This window comes from Scyliorhinus torazame, chromosome 9, assembly GCF_047496885.1.
Source record: "Scyliorhinus torazame isolate Kashiwa2021f chromosome 9, sScyTor2.1, whole genome shotgun sequence".
Taxonomy (NCBI): domain Eukaryota; kingdom Metazoa; phylum Chordata; class Chondrichthyes; order Carcharhiniformes; family Scyliorhinidae; genus Scyliorhinus; species Scyliorhinus torazame.
In genome coordinates this window covers 261,368,357-261,385,853 of record NC_092715.1, presented here as the reverse complement: position 1 = coordinate 261,385,853, position 17,497 = coordinate 261,368,357, and the positions used below count along the sequence as shown (strand labels likewise).

The 17,497-nt window shown below is 57.8% G+C and overlaps 1 protein-coding gene across 2 annotated transcripts in view; it reads left to right on the top strand.

The window, feature by feature from the left end:
- LOC140429847 (muscle, skeletal receptor tyrosine protein kinase-like) overlaps positions 1–17,497 on the top strand; it is a 267,141-nt gene that overhangs the window by 108,886 nt on the left and 140,758 nt on the right. For both annotated transcript variants that reach the window (XM_072517334.1, XM_072517333.1), the window contains 2 exons: positions 529–653; positions 10,396–10,555. In XM_072517334.1, the coding sequence (XP_072373435.1) occupies positions 529–653; positions 10,396–10,555 (285 nt within the window). The remainder of the gene's footprint in view (positions 1–528; positions 654–10,395; positions 10,556–17,497) is intronic.

Sequence of the window (17,497 nt, the reverse complement as noted above, 5' to 3'; positions counted from 1 at the left end):
CACTTGGGGGTGGTTTCCCACTATAAAAGGCACGAGGCACTCACACTCCGCCTCTTTCCACTGGGGACATCTACAGAGTGAGTCAGGGTGTATGTACAGTATCACACCTACAGCACGTGGCTAAGAGCTAGTCTGGTTCAGTCAGACAGAGTAACCACACTTAGGTTAGCAGAGAGTCGAACTCACAGAGAACTGAGCTAACTGTGTGACAGGTTCAATAAATCAAATTGAACTAACTTCAAGGTCTGGAGTATCTTTCAGTTATAGCTGCACCCAGTTGCAGTCCATGTTATCTCAGTGTGCTTAGCACAACACTGTGTTCCCGACATTACAAAAGCAGCTAACCCCTCAAAGTACAGCAGGAGATCCTGAGGTTGTGAAGGGTGCCATAAAAAGGCAAATTCTTCCTTTCATGAAGAGAAAAAATTAAATAAAATGAAGTACTCGGCAGAATAAGGAGGAGGTGATTGTTGAGTGACAGATTTTTAACGCTATGGTATTCTCTGTGTCGTTTTTGTTTCTTCCTAGTCCCGGCCAGAATTGTGAAGGCCCCTGCGTCGCAGAATGTCAGCTTTGGGTCTGAGGTGATTCTCCAGTGCAAAGCAACAGGCTTTCCCATTCCCATAATCAAGTGGTTGGAAAACGGAAAAGCTGTAAGTGTGTTACCTACATTCTTCAATTAGACCGTCATTCAACTGGGGAGACGGTGGCATACTGGTGATGTCACTAGTAATCCAGGGGCCCAGGCCCTGGGGACACGGGTTCAAATCCCACCACGGCAGCTGGTGGAATTTAAATTCAGTTCATGGGCGGGATTCTCCGACCCCCTGCCGGGTGGGCGAATCGCCAGGGGTCGGCGTGAATCCCGCCCCCGCCGTCCTCCCTATTCTCCCGCTCCCCAAAAACCGGCCCGGCGTGAGTCGTGCCGCCCGCCTCGGAGAATGGCGGGGTCCGGCGCGACTCAATGGGCGCCGGGGCCGCCCGAATTCTCCGGCCCTCGATGAGCCGAAGTCCCGCCCGTCTGTAGCCGGTCCCGCCGGCGTAAATTAGAGCAGGTCCCTTACCGACGGGACCGGGCGGCGCGGGCAGGCTCCGGGGTTCCTGGGGGGTCGCGGGGGGATCAGGCCCTGGGAGATGCCCCCAAGGTGGCCTGGCCCACGGTCGGGGCCCACCGATCCGCGGGTGGGCCTGTGCCGTGGGGGCAGTCTATCATTCCGCATCGTAGGCCGTGGTCCTCCGCCATTCCCGGTGCGGAAGCGATTCCCACTGCGCATACGCGGGGATGACACCAGCACGCGCTGGCGCTCCCGCCCATGCGCCTACTTGCGCCGGCCGGTGGGGGCCCTTTGGCGCCGGTTGGCGTAGCGCCGTGCCCCTATCCTGCCGGCCAGTGGGGCGCCAACCACTCTGGGGCGGGCATAGCCCCTGAAGGTGCGGAGAATTCCGCACCTTTGGGGTGGCCCGATGCCAGAGTGGTTCATGCCACTCCGTCCCGCAGGGACCCCCCCCCCCCCCCCCCGCCCCGCCGGGTAGGGGAGAATCCCGCTCCTGAAATCTGGAATTGAAAACTGGGGCGAATTTCTCCGGAAACGGCGCGATGTCCGCCGACTGGCACCCAAAACGGCGCAAATCAGTCGGGCATTGCGCCGCCCAAAGGTGCGGAATGATCCGCATCTTTGGGGGCCGAGCCCCAACCTTAAGGGGCTAGGTCGGCGCTGGACGAATTTCTGAACCGCCAGCTGGCGGAAGAGGCCTTTGGTGCCCCGCCAACTGGCGCGGAAATGACATCTCCGGGCGGCGCATGCGCGGGAGCGTTAGCGGCCACTGACGGCATTCCCGCGCATGCGCAGTGGAGGGAGTCTCTTCCGCCTCCGCCATGGTGGAGACCGTGGCTGAGGCGGAAGGGAAAGAGTGCCCCCACGGCACAGGCCCGCCCGCGGATCGGTGGGCCCCGATCGCGGGCCAGGCCACCGTGGGGGCAGCCCCCGGGGCCAGATCGCCCCGCGCCCCCCCCCCCCCAGGACCCCGGAGCCCGCCTGCGCCGCCTTGTCCCGCCGGTAAGGTAGGTGGTTTAATCTACGCCGGCGGGACAGGCATTTTAGCGGCGGGACTTCGGCCCATTCGGGCCGGAGAATCGCGCGGTGGGGCCCGCCAACCGGCGCGGCGCGATTCTCGCCCCCGCCGAATATCCGGTGCCGGAGAATTCGGCAACCGGCGGGGGCGGGATTCACGCCAGCCCCCGGCAATTCTCTGACCCGGCGGGGGGTCGGAGAATCTCGCCCCTGATCTCAGTGATGGTTACCATGAAACTTAAACCCATCTGGTTCACTAATGTCACTTTAGTGAAGTAAACCTTATCCGGTCTGGCCTACATGTGACTCCAGAGTCACAACAATGTGGTTGACTCATTGGCAATTAGGGATGGACAATAAATGATGGCACAGCCGGCGATGGCCACATCCTATGAACACATTTAAAAAATGCTAGCGGTTCTTAATTGCATTAAGGGCGGAACGGTTGCACAGTGGTTAGCACTGTGGCTTCACAGCGCAAGGATCCCAGCTTCGATTCCTGGCTTGGGTCACTGTCTGTGCGGAGTCTGCACGTTCTCCCCGTGTCTGCGTGGGTTTCCTCCGGGTGCTCCGGTTTCCTCCCACAGTCCAAAGACGTGCTGTCCGGTGAATTGGACATTCTGAATTCTCCCGCTGTGTACCCGACCAGGCGCCTGAATGTGGCGACTAGGGGCTTTTCACAGTAAATTCATTGCAGTGTTAAATGTAAGCCTACTTGTGACAATAATAAAGATTATCATCATAAAGATTGTAAAGGTTATTATTATTATATTATTATAAAGATTATTGTTATTATAAAGACTATCATTATTATAAATATTATTAAGATTATTATTATATTATTATAAAGATTATTATTAGAAAGATTATTATTATAAAGATTATTATTATTATTACAAAGATTATCATTATCATTATTATAAAGATTATAAAGATTAAGGAAGCAAGTGTTGTGTTCATACATCAGACAATGAATCAGAATAAAGTAAGCCTGCACAAAACATCTTGGACATAACAGTTGGGTTAGCATTATTCATTGTCATAGATTATCATTGAATTTACAGTGCAGAAGGAGGCCATTCGACCCATCGAGTCTGCACCGGCTCTTGGAAAGAGCACCCTACCCAAAGTCAACACCTCCACCCTATCCCCATACCCCAGTAACCCCACCCAACACTAAGGGCAATTTTGGACACTAAGGGCAATTTATCATGGCCAATCCACCTAACCTGCACAACTTTGGACTGTGGGAGGAAACCAGAGCACCCGGAGGAAACCCACGCACACACGGGGAGGACGTGCAGACTCCGCACAGACAGTGACCCAAGCCGGAATCGAACCTGGGACCCTGGAGCTGTGAAGCAATTGTGCTAACCACCATGCTACCGTGCTGCCCTCAACCTTGTCATCCAGGTTTCCACAATGGGAAATTATGCAGGGAGGTGGATGCAGATATAATAGTCGCTTTCAAAAGAGAAATGGATAAATACTTGAAGGAGAAAACCTTTCTATGGCAGTGGGGAAGAAAACCCAAGGGATTGGGGCTAACTGAATGGTACTTTAAAAGAACTGGTTGAGACCCAAGAGGCCATCTGACTTGTTTTCATGCGGTACCTTTGTGTGATTCAATAGCTAATTTCTCTAGTGGTGATCTTGTGGTGCAGTGGGCAGCATTCCTGCCTCTGAGCGGAAGCTCTGGGTTGAAGTCCCATTCCAGGACGCGAGGGTCAAGGAAGGTGCGATCGTAAAGCAGTGAAACAGGTGACCTGTAAATCTTTGCGACACACGTCAATGGCAGGTGGGAAGAGTGGGAGAGACTCCTGGTCAGCCGAGTGATGAAAGGAGTTGGAGACTCTACAATCACCCTCCATCGCTCCAGGCTACCACCTGAGTGTCAATGCCCACAGCAACTCAGACACCCCGAGTGAACGCACCAACGCCACAATGTCTCCCTTCAAATGTCTCTGCTGAGTTCAGAGTTCCCGCCTGCATGAATCGCACGACGCCACTTCCCCAACGGTAAAATCTGGATGTGTCAGCAACGTAGCGGGATTCCGGCATCTGCAGGCCATTTTACAGAGTATCCCTGACTCCACAAAACTCCAGTTCACAGAGTTGGTTGGAGTTTTGAACTTTAGTTGTAGAACTGTGCTGAGGAGCGGGGAGATCCAATCTGAGGTCTTGCCCTGTCTCCACTAATAGAGACTTAGACACCTACAGCACAGAAAAGTGCATCTGCGCCAGTCAAAAACAATCACCTAACTATTCTAATCCCATTTTCCAGCTCTTGGCCCATAGCCATGTCTGCCCTATGTTTCTGGAACCCACCTCTTCATTCACCTGAGGAAGGAGCAGTGCTCCGAAAGCTAGTGATTCCAAACAAACCTGTTGGACTTTAACCTGGTGTTGTAAGACTTCTTACTGTGCTCACCCCAGTCCAACGGCAGCATCTCCACATCAAAGAAAAGTACAGCACAGGAACAGGCCCTTCGGCCCTCCAAGCTGCCCATCTAAACTTCGACCATGCTGCCGTCTAAACTAAAATCTTCTACACTTCCGGAGTCCGTATCCTCTATTCCCATCCTATTCATGTATTTGTCAAGATGCCCCTTAAATGTCACTATCGTCCCTGCTTCCACCACCTCCTCCGGTAGCGAGTTCCAGGCACCCACTACCCTCTGCGTAAAAAACTTGCCTCGTACATCTACTCTAAACCTTGCCCCTCGCACCTTAAAACTATGCCCCCTAATAATTGACCCCTCTACCCTGGGGAAAAGCCTCTGACTATCCACTCTGTCCATGCCTCTCATAATTTTGTAGACCTCTATCAGGTCGCCCCTCAACCTCCTTCGTTCCAGTGAGAACAAACCGAGTTTATTCAACCTCTCCTCATAGCTTATGCCCTCCATACCAGGCAGCACGGTAGCATTGTGGATAGCACAATTGCTTCACAGCTCCAGGGTCCCAGGTTCGATTCTGGCTTGGGTCACTGTCTGTGCGGAGTCTGCACATCCTCCCCGTGTGTGCGTGGGTTTCCTCCGGGTGCTCCGGTTTCTTCCCACAGTCCAAAGACGTGCAGGTTAGGTGGATTGGCCATGATAAATTACCCTTAGTGTCCAAAATTGCCCTTAGAGTTGGGTGGGGTTACTGGGTTGTGGGGATAGGGTGGAGGTGTTGACCTTGGGTAGGGTGCTCTTTCCAAGAGCCGGTGCAGACTCGATGGGCCGGTGGCCTCCTTCTGCACTGTAAATTCTATGTAATACCAGGCAACATCCTGGTAAATCTCTTCTGCATCCTCTCTGAAACCCCCATATCCTTCTGGTAGTGTGGCAACCAGAATTGAACACTATACTCCAAGTGTGGCCTAACTAAGGTTCTATACAGCTGCAACATGACTTACCAATTCTTATACTCAATGCCCCGGCCAATGAAGGCAAGCATGCCATATGCCTTCTTGACCACCTTCTCCACCTGTGTTACCCCTTTCAGTGACCTGTGGACCTGTACACCTATACACCTAGATCTCTCTGACTGTCCATACACTTGAGGGTTCTACATATCTAAATCATTTACATAAACCACAAACAGAAAGGGCCCCAACACTGACCCCTGCGGGACCCCACTGGACACAGGCTTCCAGTCAGAAGGACACCCTTCGACCATCACCCCTGCTTCCTGCCACTCAGACAATTCTGGATCCAATTTGCCAACTTTCCTTGGACCCCATGGGCACTTACCTTCGCTACCAGCCTCCCATGGGCTAATGCGAGGGTTAATTACAGTGTGACATATTTACATAGAGACCAGTTATAAGACATGTGAACATAGCAATGTTCACTGGAACACATTGACATGAAGTGTGTGCAGATCCTATGTACAGAAACATGAGAACAAAAAGAGGCTATTCAACCCCTCAATCTTGTTCTTCCCATTCAGCGAGACCATGACCAATCTGTGACCTAACTTGATAGATTAATCTTTGCTCCATTTTCCTTAATACTCTAGTTAACAAAAAGTTATTAGCCTGAGATTTAAAATTAATATTTGACCCAGCCATTTGTGGAAAAGAGTTACAAATTACTACCGTCTTTTATTTCCTACATTACAACAATGACAACATTTCAAAAGTACTTCATTGACTGTGAAGCGCTTTCAAACACCACTTGACCCACTCGACGAGCGATGAGATGGAGAGGACAGCGCAGGCGGAGGGCGTTGGAGTCTCTTTGGCTCCGGTAAGTCCTCATGGAGCTGATGCGCCGGATCAGTTGGCATCTGCCGTGCCGGTGAACGCTGTTGGCGGCAGGGGCATCTTTGCGGCTGATCGTCAGGAGACAGCTGAACTATGGAGTCGGTGTTCGAGACCTCGGAGATCTACGTGTCCATCTCGGAGTCTGACGGGACAACTTCGGCCATATCAGATTCAAGAGAGACTGAGGCATCACAGCAGGCTGGGTCGGCAAAGGAGACGGAGGATCCAGGGTAGGCTCCTTTCGAGGCATTTCATGAGGGAGCAACCGCCATTGATCCACGTGCCGTTTCATTAGTTGTCATGGACCTGGACTTGGTATGGGACTGATCCTGTCTGATGGATGACAATTCCAGAGAGCTAGCGAACACCTTCGTTGAAGTTACAAATGAACACCGCATCATCAGGTGCGAAGCGGTGAAGAGGTCGATGTCGAACTAGGCAACGCCATTTTGAATCTTGATTACGACGCACCTTCCCACTAATTTCCGGCAGAATCAAACTCAGCCGTGTACCAAGTCTACGACCCGTTAACATCTCAGAGGGGACTACTCACTGCATGTGTATGAAAATAAAAATGTTGCCAGTCTCGGGTCCATCGAGGCAGATGTCTGTTTCTTGAGCCGGCGGGCCTGTCCTTCGTCGGAACCACAACCCTGGTGCCCCACAGGAGGACGTTGTACTCCACGGTCAACGCCGATAATTTTGAGGAGAAAGCCACAACTCCCCTGGTAGCTGCCGATGCTGCCCACCATATAGCACCAGATGATGCACCTTGACAAGTACAGGGTCGGTCTACGTCCAGTCACGAACACACCGAGGCAATGACGGGCAAGGAGTCCATGAAGCTCCGGGCAGCCATTACTCTTACTCTGTAAGAGGGTTCGCGGATTCAGCTTTCAGGGGAAGACAACTCAATACATTGGCATGCGCAAGCTGGGTCCCTGGGTGGTGCCCGAAAGAGTATTTGTAGGCAACCAATGGCGAAGCATCATACGTGACATACAACAGCTTTCAGGAGTCAAAATGTGTCAACACCCCTGAAGAAGATAACCATCCTTCCACCTTGTTAAACGCCATATCCTGGGCCTGGCCCCAATCCCAAAGTTGCCGCTTTTTCAGAAGCAACTGGATTCACATGGGGAGGAGTTGCAGGGTATTTCCCTGTGTGGGCCTGGCACGATGGACCTCACGGTGGGCCAAGGGGGTAACTCTTTAAGGAGGTTGCCTCATCCCCCCCAGCCTTGTGGAGGCCCTCTGGAACCCCCCATACCCCTCCCACTGCCCCAGGCCTGACCTCTGGTAATGCCAACCTGACACCTGGTCACCCTGGCGAGACCAGCCTGGCAGTGCCCCTGGCAGTGCCACCCAGTGCCAATGTGTCAGGCAGGCAGTTCCAAGGTGCCCATGCACCAGGGGGAGTGCTAGGATGCCATCCTGACCATTCGGGAGTCTCCAATGGCCAGAGAGACCTTCCAGGTGCCATTATGACTGGTTCATGTTCCGACGTCCTGGTGCAGTCTCCCAGGCCCAGCCGGTGAGTCCACGGCACTGGGTGAATCCGGCGTCTGGACATTTAAATGAGAAGTTATACCCATTCAAATATTCAGATCTGGATCTCATCCAGCGAAGACAAGATCCAGATCACAACTGGCGGAGCGAGTCGGGAGACTCGTATCAGGCTTTGCGCCCGGCACGGAGTCTGATTTGGGGCTCACTTGTGATTCACCCTTTGCGCCCGGATCTACGTAGGGCGCAACGGGGTTACTGAATTGTGCCCAGTGAAAACAAATTACTACTTTAAAACTCACCTGTGTCCCTTCACTTGCTGGCTCAGGCAGAGAAAGCAGCACCTGTAAATTCCTAGAAAGTGAAAATCACATCAGCTGGGTTTAAACCCCCTCAGGTCTTTGATCTGCAAGGCTTTTGTTCACATCAATGGGAAATCTCTTGCACTAGGCTAGGATTGACAGCTTGCACACAGCCATCTGTCTGGATTATTTAATTTAATTTCCCTTCACACTTGAATGTATCTCAAGCACCCTGCTGTGTAACTAACCACAATGTTTATAAACATCTAGCTATGATTGACAGCACTTGGACCACATCAAAGGCAGTGAAGCACTTTCTGCAGAGAAAAAGAGGAAGTGACGGTTTCTGATGGGGGTCTCTCTTACTGGGGTGGCTCTGGTGGGGGCTCTCTGTGATGGGGTGTCTCTGATGGGGTCTTTGTAATGGGGTTCTCTGGAGGGGGTCTATCTTATGGTGGTGGCTCTGGTGGGGGTTCTCTGTGATGGGGCATCTCTGATGAGGTCTTTGTAATGGGGGTTCACTGGTGGGAGTCTCTCTTATGAGGGAGGCTCTGTAGGGGGGTCTCTCATTTGGGAGAATCTCTGGTGGGGGGTCTCTGTAATGGGGGACTATGGTGGGTCTCTCTCTTCTGGGGGTCTCTGGTGGGGTTCTCGTTTATAGGGTGTCTCTGGTGGGAGTCTCTGTAATGAAGGATCTCTGGTGGGGGGTCTCTGTAATGGGGGCCTATGGTGGCTCTCTCTCTTCTGGGGTGTCTGGTGGGGTGCTCTCTTATAGGGGGTCTCTGGTGGGAGTCTCTGCAATGAAGGATCTCTGGTGGGTGTCTGTCTTATCAAGGGTTTCTGGTGGGGGTTCTCTCTTCCAAGCAGACACCCTTTAACTTCATTGAAGCCTACTTGTGGCAATAAGCAATTATTATTATTATTATGGTATATGTCTGTATGGTAACTTCAAGTGGACAAAATGAACGTTGCAATTTTCAATACACTACACATCACCAACCCTTCCCATCCATCACCTTCTTTCCCTTTGAACAATCCAAAACCCTTGCTCCATTGTTCCTCAGTCGTACCTTCCATCTATTCCTCAGAGTGCCACTCACTCTCCCCAAGCGTGAATACTGAGAGACAGAAACAGAATTCCTCTTCTTTCTCTTATCTGCTTCCCCCAAAAGAGGTTTTGCTTTCAAAAGTCGGCCAGTTTTGTTTTGACAAATAGAATCAACGAGGAAGAAAAATGGCCAATAACTTTCCTCTCCAGCGAGCTCTTTCTCAGTCGCCCTGTTTAACTGTCTCCTGCTGTTGGTGATTACAATCTCCCAGGTGCCACATGATTAATATAGATCTCAGCACAGATCAGCAGCAACTCTCCCCGTCAAAACTATTTCTAATATCCTAAATCACAAAGTAAAGAATCAGGGGCGAAATTCTCCGACCCCCCGCCGGGTCGGAGAATCGCCGGGGGCTGGCGTGAATCCCGCCCCCGCCGGTTGCCGAAGTCTCGGGCACCAGAGATTCGGCGGGGGCGGGAATCGCGCCGCGCCGGTTGGCGGGCCCCCCCCCCGCTCGATTCTCCGGCCCGGATGGGCCGAAGTCCCGCCGCTAAAATGCCTGTCCCGCCGGCGTAAATTAAACCACCTACCTTACTGGCGGGACAAGGCGGCGCGGGCGGGCTCCGGGGTCCTGGGGGCCGGGGGGTGCCCCCAGGGTGGCCTGGCCCGCGATCGGGGCCCACCGATCCGTGGGCGGGCCTGTGCCGTGGGGGCACTCTTTCCCTTCCGCCTCAGCCACGGTCTCCACCATGGCGGAGGCAGAAGAGACTCCCTCCACTGCACATGCGCGGGAATGCCGTCAGCGGCCGCTGACGCTCCCGCGCATGCGCCGCCCGGAGATGTCATTTCCGCGCCAGCTGGTGGGGCACCAAAGGCCTTTTCCGCCAGCTGGCGGGGCGGAAATTCGTCCGGTGCCGACCTAGCCCCTCAAGGTTGGGGCTCGGCCCCCAAAGATGCGGAGCCAGTCGGCGGACATCGCGCCGTTTCCGGAGAATTTCGCCCCAGAACTGTGTCATTTTGGCTCTCCGTCATGCATCATCTCACTTAAAAATAAAATCACGTAATATAAATTTTACCTCAGTTAAGTTCTTCCAGGGGATAGTTCCGTTAGTAAGTTTCTAATCGCTTTCAAACACCCTCGCATTCTGAACCCAGTGATTTTGGGGGTAAGGTGTGTTGCATAAACCCTGGTTTGTCATTTGTATCTTGTCCAGGTTCCCAGTGTCTTGTTGGAGAATCGCATCAAGGGAGATTTGATGGAGTCGAGACTGCGCGTGCATGTCACCAGGCCATCATTGTTCACCTGTCTGACCACAAACAAACACAACGACAGGGGCACAACAGCAAAGGCCACTGCTACACTTGGCATCAAGGGTAAGTGAGCAATGTTACTAGACTAGAAACAGTTGTCTTGCTGTTTTATTTTGACTATTTTCTACGTGTATGTTATCGGTGAGCATGCTGTACAGGTTCTCCAGGCTCAGAGGGTCATGGTGCTGTTTACACATTTCAGGAAATTAAAAGCTTGCTTGCTCTCTATTTTCACCCATCATAGAGGGCAGACCTGACAACATAAACATGCCCGGTGTGTCCTCCTGAAGGTGAGGGTCCAGGACAGGGACCTGCTTTTGGAAATCGTACCTTAGTGTACAGCGCTTGAAGGAAAAAAAATCTGTGAAGGAATGAGTATTGGAATAGGTCAATGGTCTGGAGCATTGATCTGGGCACTGGCCCGAGTCAGGGAGCCGGACACTGGCCCGAGTCAGCAAACCGGACACTGACCTGAGCCAAGGAGCCGGACACTGGCCCGAGTCAGGGAGCCGGACACTGGCTCGAGTCAGGGAGCCAGACACTGGCCCGAGTCAGGGAGCGGGACACTGGCCTGAGCCAAGGAATCGGACACTGGCCCGAGTCAGGGGGCCGGACACTGGCCCGAGTCAGGGAACCGGACACTGTCTCGAGTCAGGGAGCCGGACACTGGCCTGAGTCAGGGGGCCGGACACTGGCCCGAGTCAGGGAGCCGGACACTGGCCCGAGTCAGGGAGCCGGACTCTGGCCCCAGTCAGGGAGCTGGACACTGGCCCGAGTCAGGGAGCCGGACACTGGCCCGAGTCAGGGAGCCGGACACTGGCCCGAGTCAGAGAGCCGGACACTGGCCCGAGACAGTGAGCCGGACACTGGGCCGAGTCATGGAGCCGGACACTGGCCCGGGTCAGGGAGCCGGACACTGGCCCGAGTCAGGGAGCCGGACACTGGCCCGAGTCAGGGAGCCGGACACTGTCCCCAGTCAGGGAGCCGGACACTGGCCCGAGTCAGGGAGCCGGACACTGGCCCGAGTCAGGGAGCCGGACACTGGCCCGAGACAGAGAGCCGGACACTGGCCCCAGTCAGGGAGCCGGACACTGGCTCGAGTCAGGGAGCCGGACACTGGCCCGAGTCAGGGAGCCGGACACTGGCCCCAGTCAGGGAGCCAGACACTGGCCCGAGTCAGGGAGCCGGACACTGGCCCGAGTCAGGGAGCCGGACACTGGACCGAGACAGGGAGCCGGACACTGGCCCCAGTCAGGGAGCCGGACACTGGCTCGAGTCAGGGAGCCGGACACTGGCCCCAGTCAAGGAGCCGGACACTGGCCCGAGTCAGGGAGCCGGACACTGGCCCGAGTCAGGGAGCCGGACACTGGCCCGAGACAGAGAGCCGGACACTGGTCCGAGTCAGGGAGCCGGACACTGGCCCCAGTCAGGGAGCCGGACACTGGCCTGAGTCAGGGAGCTGGACACTGGCCCGAGTCAGGGAGCCGTACACTGGCCCGAGTCAGGGAGCCGGACACTGGCCCGAGTCAGGGAGCCGGACACTGGCCCGAGTCAGGGAGCCGGACACTGGCCCCAGTCAGGGAGCCGGACACTGGCTCGAGTCAAGGAGCCGGACACTGGCCCGAGTCAGGGGCCGGACACTGGCTCGAGTCAGGGAGCCGGACACTGGCGCGAGTCAGGGAGCCGGACACTGGCCCGAGTCAGGGGCCGGACACTGGCCCGAGTCAGGGAGCCGGACACTGGCCCGAGACAGAGAGCCGGACACTGGCCCGAGTCAGGGAGCCGAACACTGGCCCGAGTCAGGGAGACGGACACTGGCCCCAGTCAAGGAGCAGGACACTGGCCCGATTCAGGGAGCCGGGCACTGGCCCGAGTCAGGGGCCGGACACTGGCCCGAGTCAGGGAGACGGACACTGGCCCCAGTCAAGGAGCCGGACACTGGCCCGAGTCAGGGGCCGGACACTGGCCTGAGTCAGTGAGCCGGACACTGGCCCCAGTCAGGGAGCCGGACACTGGTCCGAGTCAGGGAGCCGGACACTGGTCCGAGTCAGGGAGCCGGACACTGGCCCCAGTCAGGGAGCCGGACACTGGCCCGAGTCAGGGAGCCGGACACTGGCCCGAGTCAGGGAGCCGGACACTGGCCCGAGACAGTGAGCCGGACACTGGGCCGAGTCATGGAGCCGGACACTGGCCCGGGTCAGGGAGACGGACACTGGCCCGAGTCAGGGAGCCGGACACTGGCCCCTGTCAGGGAGCCGGACACTGTCCCCAGTCAGGGAGCCGGACACTGGCCCGAGTCAGGGAGCCGGACACTGGCCCGAGTCAGGGAGCCGGACACTGGCCCGAGACAGAGAGCCGGACACTGGCCCCAGTCAGGGAGCCGGACACTGGCTCGAGTCAGGGAGCCGGACACTGGCCCGAGTCAGGGAGCCGGACACTGGCCCCAGTCAGGGAGCTGGACACTGGCCCGAGTCAGGGAGCCGGACACTGGCCCGAGTCAGGGAGCCGGACACTGGCCCGAGTCAGAGAGCCGGACACTGGCCCGAGACAGTGAGCCGGACACTGGGCCGAGTCATGGAGCCGGACACTGGCCCGGGTCAGGGAGCCGGACACTGGCCCGAGTCAGGGAGCCGGACACTGGCCCCAGTCAGGGAGCCGGACACTGTCCCCAGTCAGGGAGCCGGACACTGGCCCGAGTCAGGGAGCCGGACACTGGCCCGAGTCAGGGAGCCGGACACTGGCCCGAGACAGAGAGCCGGACACTGGCCCCAGTCAGGGAGCCGGACACTGGCTCGAGTCAGGGAGCCGGACACTGGCCCGAGTCAGGGAGCCGGACACTGGCCCCAGTCAGGGAGCCAGACACTGGCCCGAGTCAGGGAGCCGGACACTGGCCCGAGTCAGGGAGCCGGACACTGGACCGAGACAGGGAGCCGGACACTGGCCCCAGTCAGGGAGCCGGACACTGGCTCGAGTCAGGGAGCCGGACACTGGCCCCAGTCAAGGAGCCGGACACTGGCCCGAGTCAGGGAGCCGGACACTGGCCCGAGTCAGAGAGCCGGACACTGGCCCGAGACAGTGAGCCGGACACTGGGCCGAGTCATGGAGCCGGACACTGGCCCGGGTCAGGGAGCCGGACACTGGCCCGAGTCAGGGAGCCGGACACTGGCCCCAGTCAGGGAGCCGGACACTGTCCCCAGTCAGGGAGCCGGACACTGGCCCGAGTCAGGGAGCCGGACACTGGCCCGAGTCAGGGAGCCGGACACTGGCCCGAGATAGAGAGCCGGACACTGGCCCCAGTCAGGGAGCCGGACACTGGCTCGAGTCAGGAAGCCGGACACTGGCCCGAGTCAGGGAGCCGGACACTGGCCCCAGTCAGGGAGCCAGACACTGGCCCGAGTCAGGGAGCCGGACACTGGCCCGAGTCAGGGAGCCGGACACTGGACCGAGACAGGGAGCCGGACACTGGCCCCAGTCAGGGAGCCGGACACTGGCTCGAGTCAGGGAGCCGGACACTGGCCCCACTCAAGGAGCCGGACACTGGCCCGAGTCAGGGAGCCGGACACTGGCCCGAGTCAGGGAGCCGGACACTGGCCCGAGACAGAGAGCCGGACACTGGTCCGAGTCAGGGAGCCGGACACTGGCCCCAGTCAGGGTGCCGGACACTGGCCTGAGTCAGGGAGCCGGACACTGGCCCGAGTCAGGGAGCCGGACACTGGCCCGAGTCAGGGAGCCGGACACTGGCCCGAGTCAGGGAGCCGGACACTGGCCCGAGTCAGGGAGCCGGACACTGGCCCGAGTCAGGGAGCCGGACACTGGCCCCAGTCAGGGAGCCGGACACTGGCTCGAGTCAAGGAGCCGGACACTGGCCCGAGTCAGGGGCCGGACACTGGCTCGAGTCAGGGAGCCGGACACTGGCGCGAGTCAGGGAGCCGGACACTGGCCCGAGTCAGGGGCCGGACACTGGCCCGAGTCAGGGAGCCGGACACTGGCCCGAGACAGAGAGCCGGTCACTGGCCCGAGTCAGGGAGCCGAACACTGGCCCGAGTCAGGGAGACGGACACTGGCCCCAGTCAAGGAGCCGGACACTGGCCCGATTCAGGGAGCCGGGCACTGGCCCGAGTCAGGGGCCGGACACTGGCCCGAGCCAGGGAGACGGACACTGGCCCCAGTCAAGGAGCCGGACACTGGCCCGAGTCAGGGGCCGGACACTGGCCTGAGTCAGTGAGCCGGACACTGGCCCCAGTCAGGGAGCCGGACACTGGTCCGAGTCAGGGAGCCGGACACTGGTCCGAGTCAGGGAGCCGGACACTGGCCCCAGTCAGGGAGCCGGACACTGGCCCGAGTCAGGGAGCCGGACACTGGCCCGAGTCAGGGAGCCGGACACTGGCCCGAGACAGTGAGCCGGACACTGGGCCGAGTCATGGAGCCGGACACTGGCCCGGGTCAGGGAGACGGACACTGGCCCGAGTCAGGGAGCCGGACACTGGCCCCAGTCAGGGAGCCGGACACTGTCCCCAGTCAGGGAGCCGGACACTGGCCCGAGTCAGGGAGCCGGACACTGGCCCGAGTCAGGGAGCCGGACACTGGCCCGAGACAGAGAGCCGGACACTGGCCCCAGTCAGGGAGCCGGACACTGGCTCGAGTCAGGGAGCCGGACACTGGCCCGAGTCAGGGAGCCGGACACTGGCCCCAGTCAGGGAGCCAGACACTGGCCCGAGTCAGGGAGCCGGACACTGGCCCGAGTCAGGGAGCCGGACACTGGACCGAGACAGGGAGCCGGACACTGGCCCCAGTCAGGGAGCCGGACACTGGCTCGAGTCAGGGAGCCGGACACTGGCCCCAGTCAGGGAGCCGGACACTGGCCCGAGTCAGGGAGCCGGACACTGGCCCGAGTCAGGGAGCCGGACACTGGCCCGAGTCAGGGAGCCGGACACTGGCCCGAGTCAGGGAGCCGGACACTGGCCCCAGTCAGGGAGCCGGACACTGGCTCGAGTCAAGGAGCCGGACACTGGCCCGAGTCAGGGGCCGGACACTGGCTCGAGTCAGGGAGCCGGACACTGGCCCGAGTCAGGGGCCGGACACTGGCCCGAGTCAGGGAGCCGGACACTGGCCCGAGACAGAGAGCCGGACACTGGCCCGAGTCAGGGAGCCGAACACTGGCCCGAGTCAGGGAGACGGACACTGGCCCCAGTCAAGGAGCCGGACACTGGCCCGAGTCAGGGAGCCGGGCACTGGCCCGAGTCAGGGGCCGCACACTGGCCTGAGTCAGTGAGCCGGACACTGGCCCCAGTCAGGGAGCCGGACACTGGCCCGAGTCAGGGGCCGGACACTGGCCCGAGTCAGGGAGCCGGACACTGGCCCCAGTCAGGGAGCCGGACACTGGTCCGAGTCAGGGAGCCGGACACTGGCCCCAGTCAGGGAGCCGGACACTGGCCCGAGTCAGGGAGCAGGACACTGGCCCGAGTCAGGGAGCCGGACACTGGCCCGAGTCAGGGAGCCGGACACTGGCCCGAGTCAGGGAGCCGAACACTGGCCCGAGTCAGGGAGCCGGACACTGGCCCGAGTCAGGGAGCCGGACATTGGCCCGAGACAGAGGCGGACACTGGCCCCAGTCAGGGAGCCGGACACTGGCCCGAGTCAGGGAGCCGGTCCCTGGCCCGAGTCAGGGAGCCGGACACTGGCCCGAGTCAGAGAGCCGGACACTGGCCCCAGTCAGGGAGCCGGACACTGGCCCCAGTCAGGGAGCCGGACACTGGCCCCAGTCAGGGAGCCGGACACTGACCCAAGTCAGAGAGCCGGACACTGGCCCGAGTCAGGGAGCCGGTCCCTGGCCCGAGTCAGGGAGCCGGACACTGGCCCCTGTCAAGGAGCCGGACACTGGCCCCAGTCAGGGAGCCGGACACTGGCCCGAGTCAGAGAGCCGGACACTGGCCCGAGTCAGGGAGCCGGACACTGGCCCGAGTCAGGGAGCCGGACACTGGCCCTGGTCAGGGAGCCGGACACTGGCCTGAGACAGAGAGCCGGACACTGGCCCGAGTCAGTGACCAGAATGTTTGAGGCCTAATTCCTGATCCAAAATACCTTTGAATCATAGAATCATAGAATTTACAGTGCAGATGGAGGCTATTCGGCCCATCGAATCTGCACCGGCCCTTGGAAAGAGCACCCCACTTAAGCCCACACCCCCATCCTATCCCCATAACCCAGTAACCCCACCCAACACTAAAGGCAATTTTGGACGAAGGGCAATTTCGCAAGGCCAATCCACCTAACCTGCACATCTTTGGACTGTGGGAGGAAACCGGAGCACCCGGAGGAAACCCACGCAGACACGGGGAGAACGTGCAGACTCTGCACAGACAGCGACCCAAGCCGGGAATTGAACCTGGGACCCTGGTGCTGTGAAGCAATTGTGCTAACCACAATGCTACCGTGCTGCCTTTGGAAAGATAAGTTTTTAAAAATCACTGAAAATAGTACGTACCCGCCTCCCCCACTCTACTGATTGGCTGACACAGTCAACATTCACTCTGAAAATAATACCATTCTTTATAAATAAAGGGGGAAGGCAGAGGAAACATTGTTTATCTCCTTAGTTGAGAGGGTGGAATGAAGTTTAACAGCTGGTAAAGATTATCTGTAAATTGAGTATGTTAGTGGTTTTTCCATTGTATTGGCAGCTTCATTAACCTTACCTCATATTTGGCACAAATTCATGTTAATTGCCATTAATTCATCACCTTTCCTCGGAGACAGACTTACAATGACACAGAATTCCCCGAAATTCAGATTGTAACCGTACTGGGACTGAGTCTGCCTGTGATTTGCATCCAAATTATGAGTTTACATTACAGAGCACTGTACAGAATTCACAGCCCAGGAAAAGGCTGTCTGGTTCATGTTGGGGTTTAAACTCCAGGTGAACCGGCGTCCACACTCCTCGCTCCGGCCAATGGTCAACCAGATTCCCCTAACATACATCAATCCCGTTCACCTCAACCACAC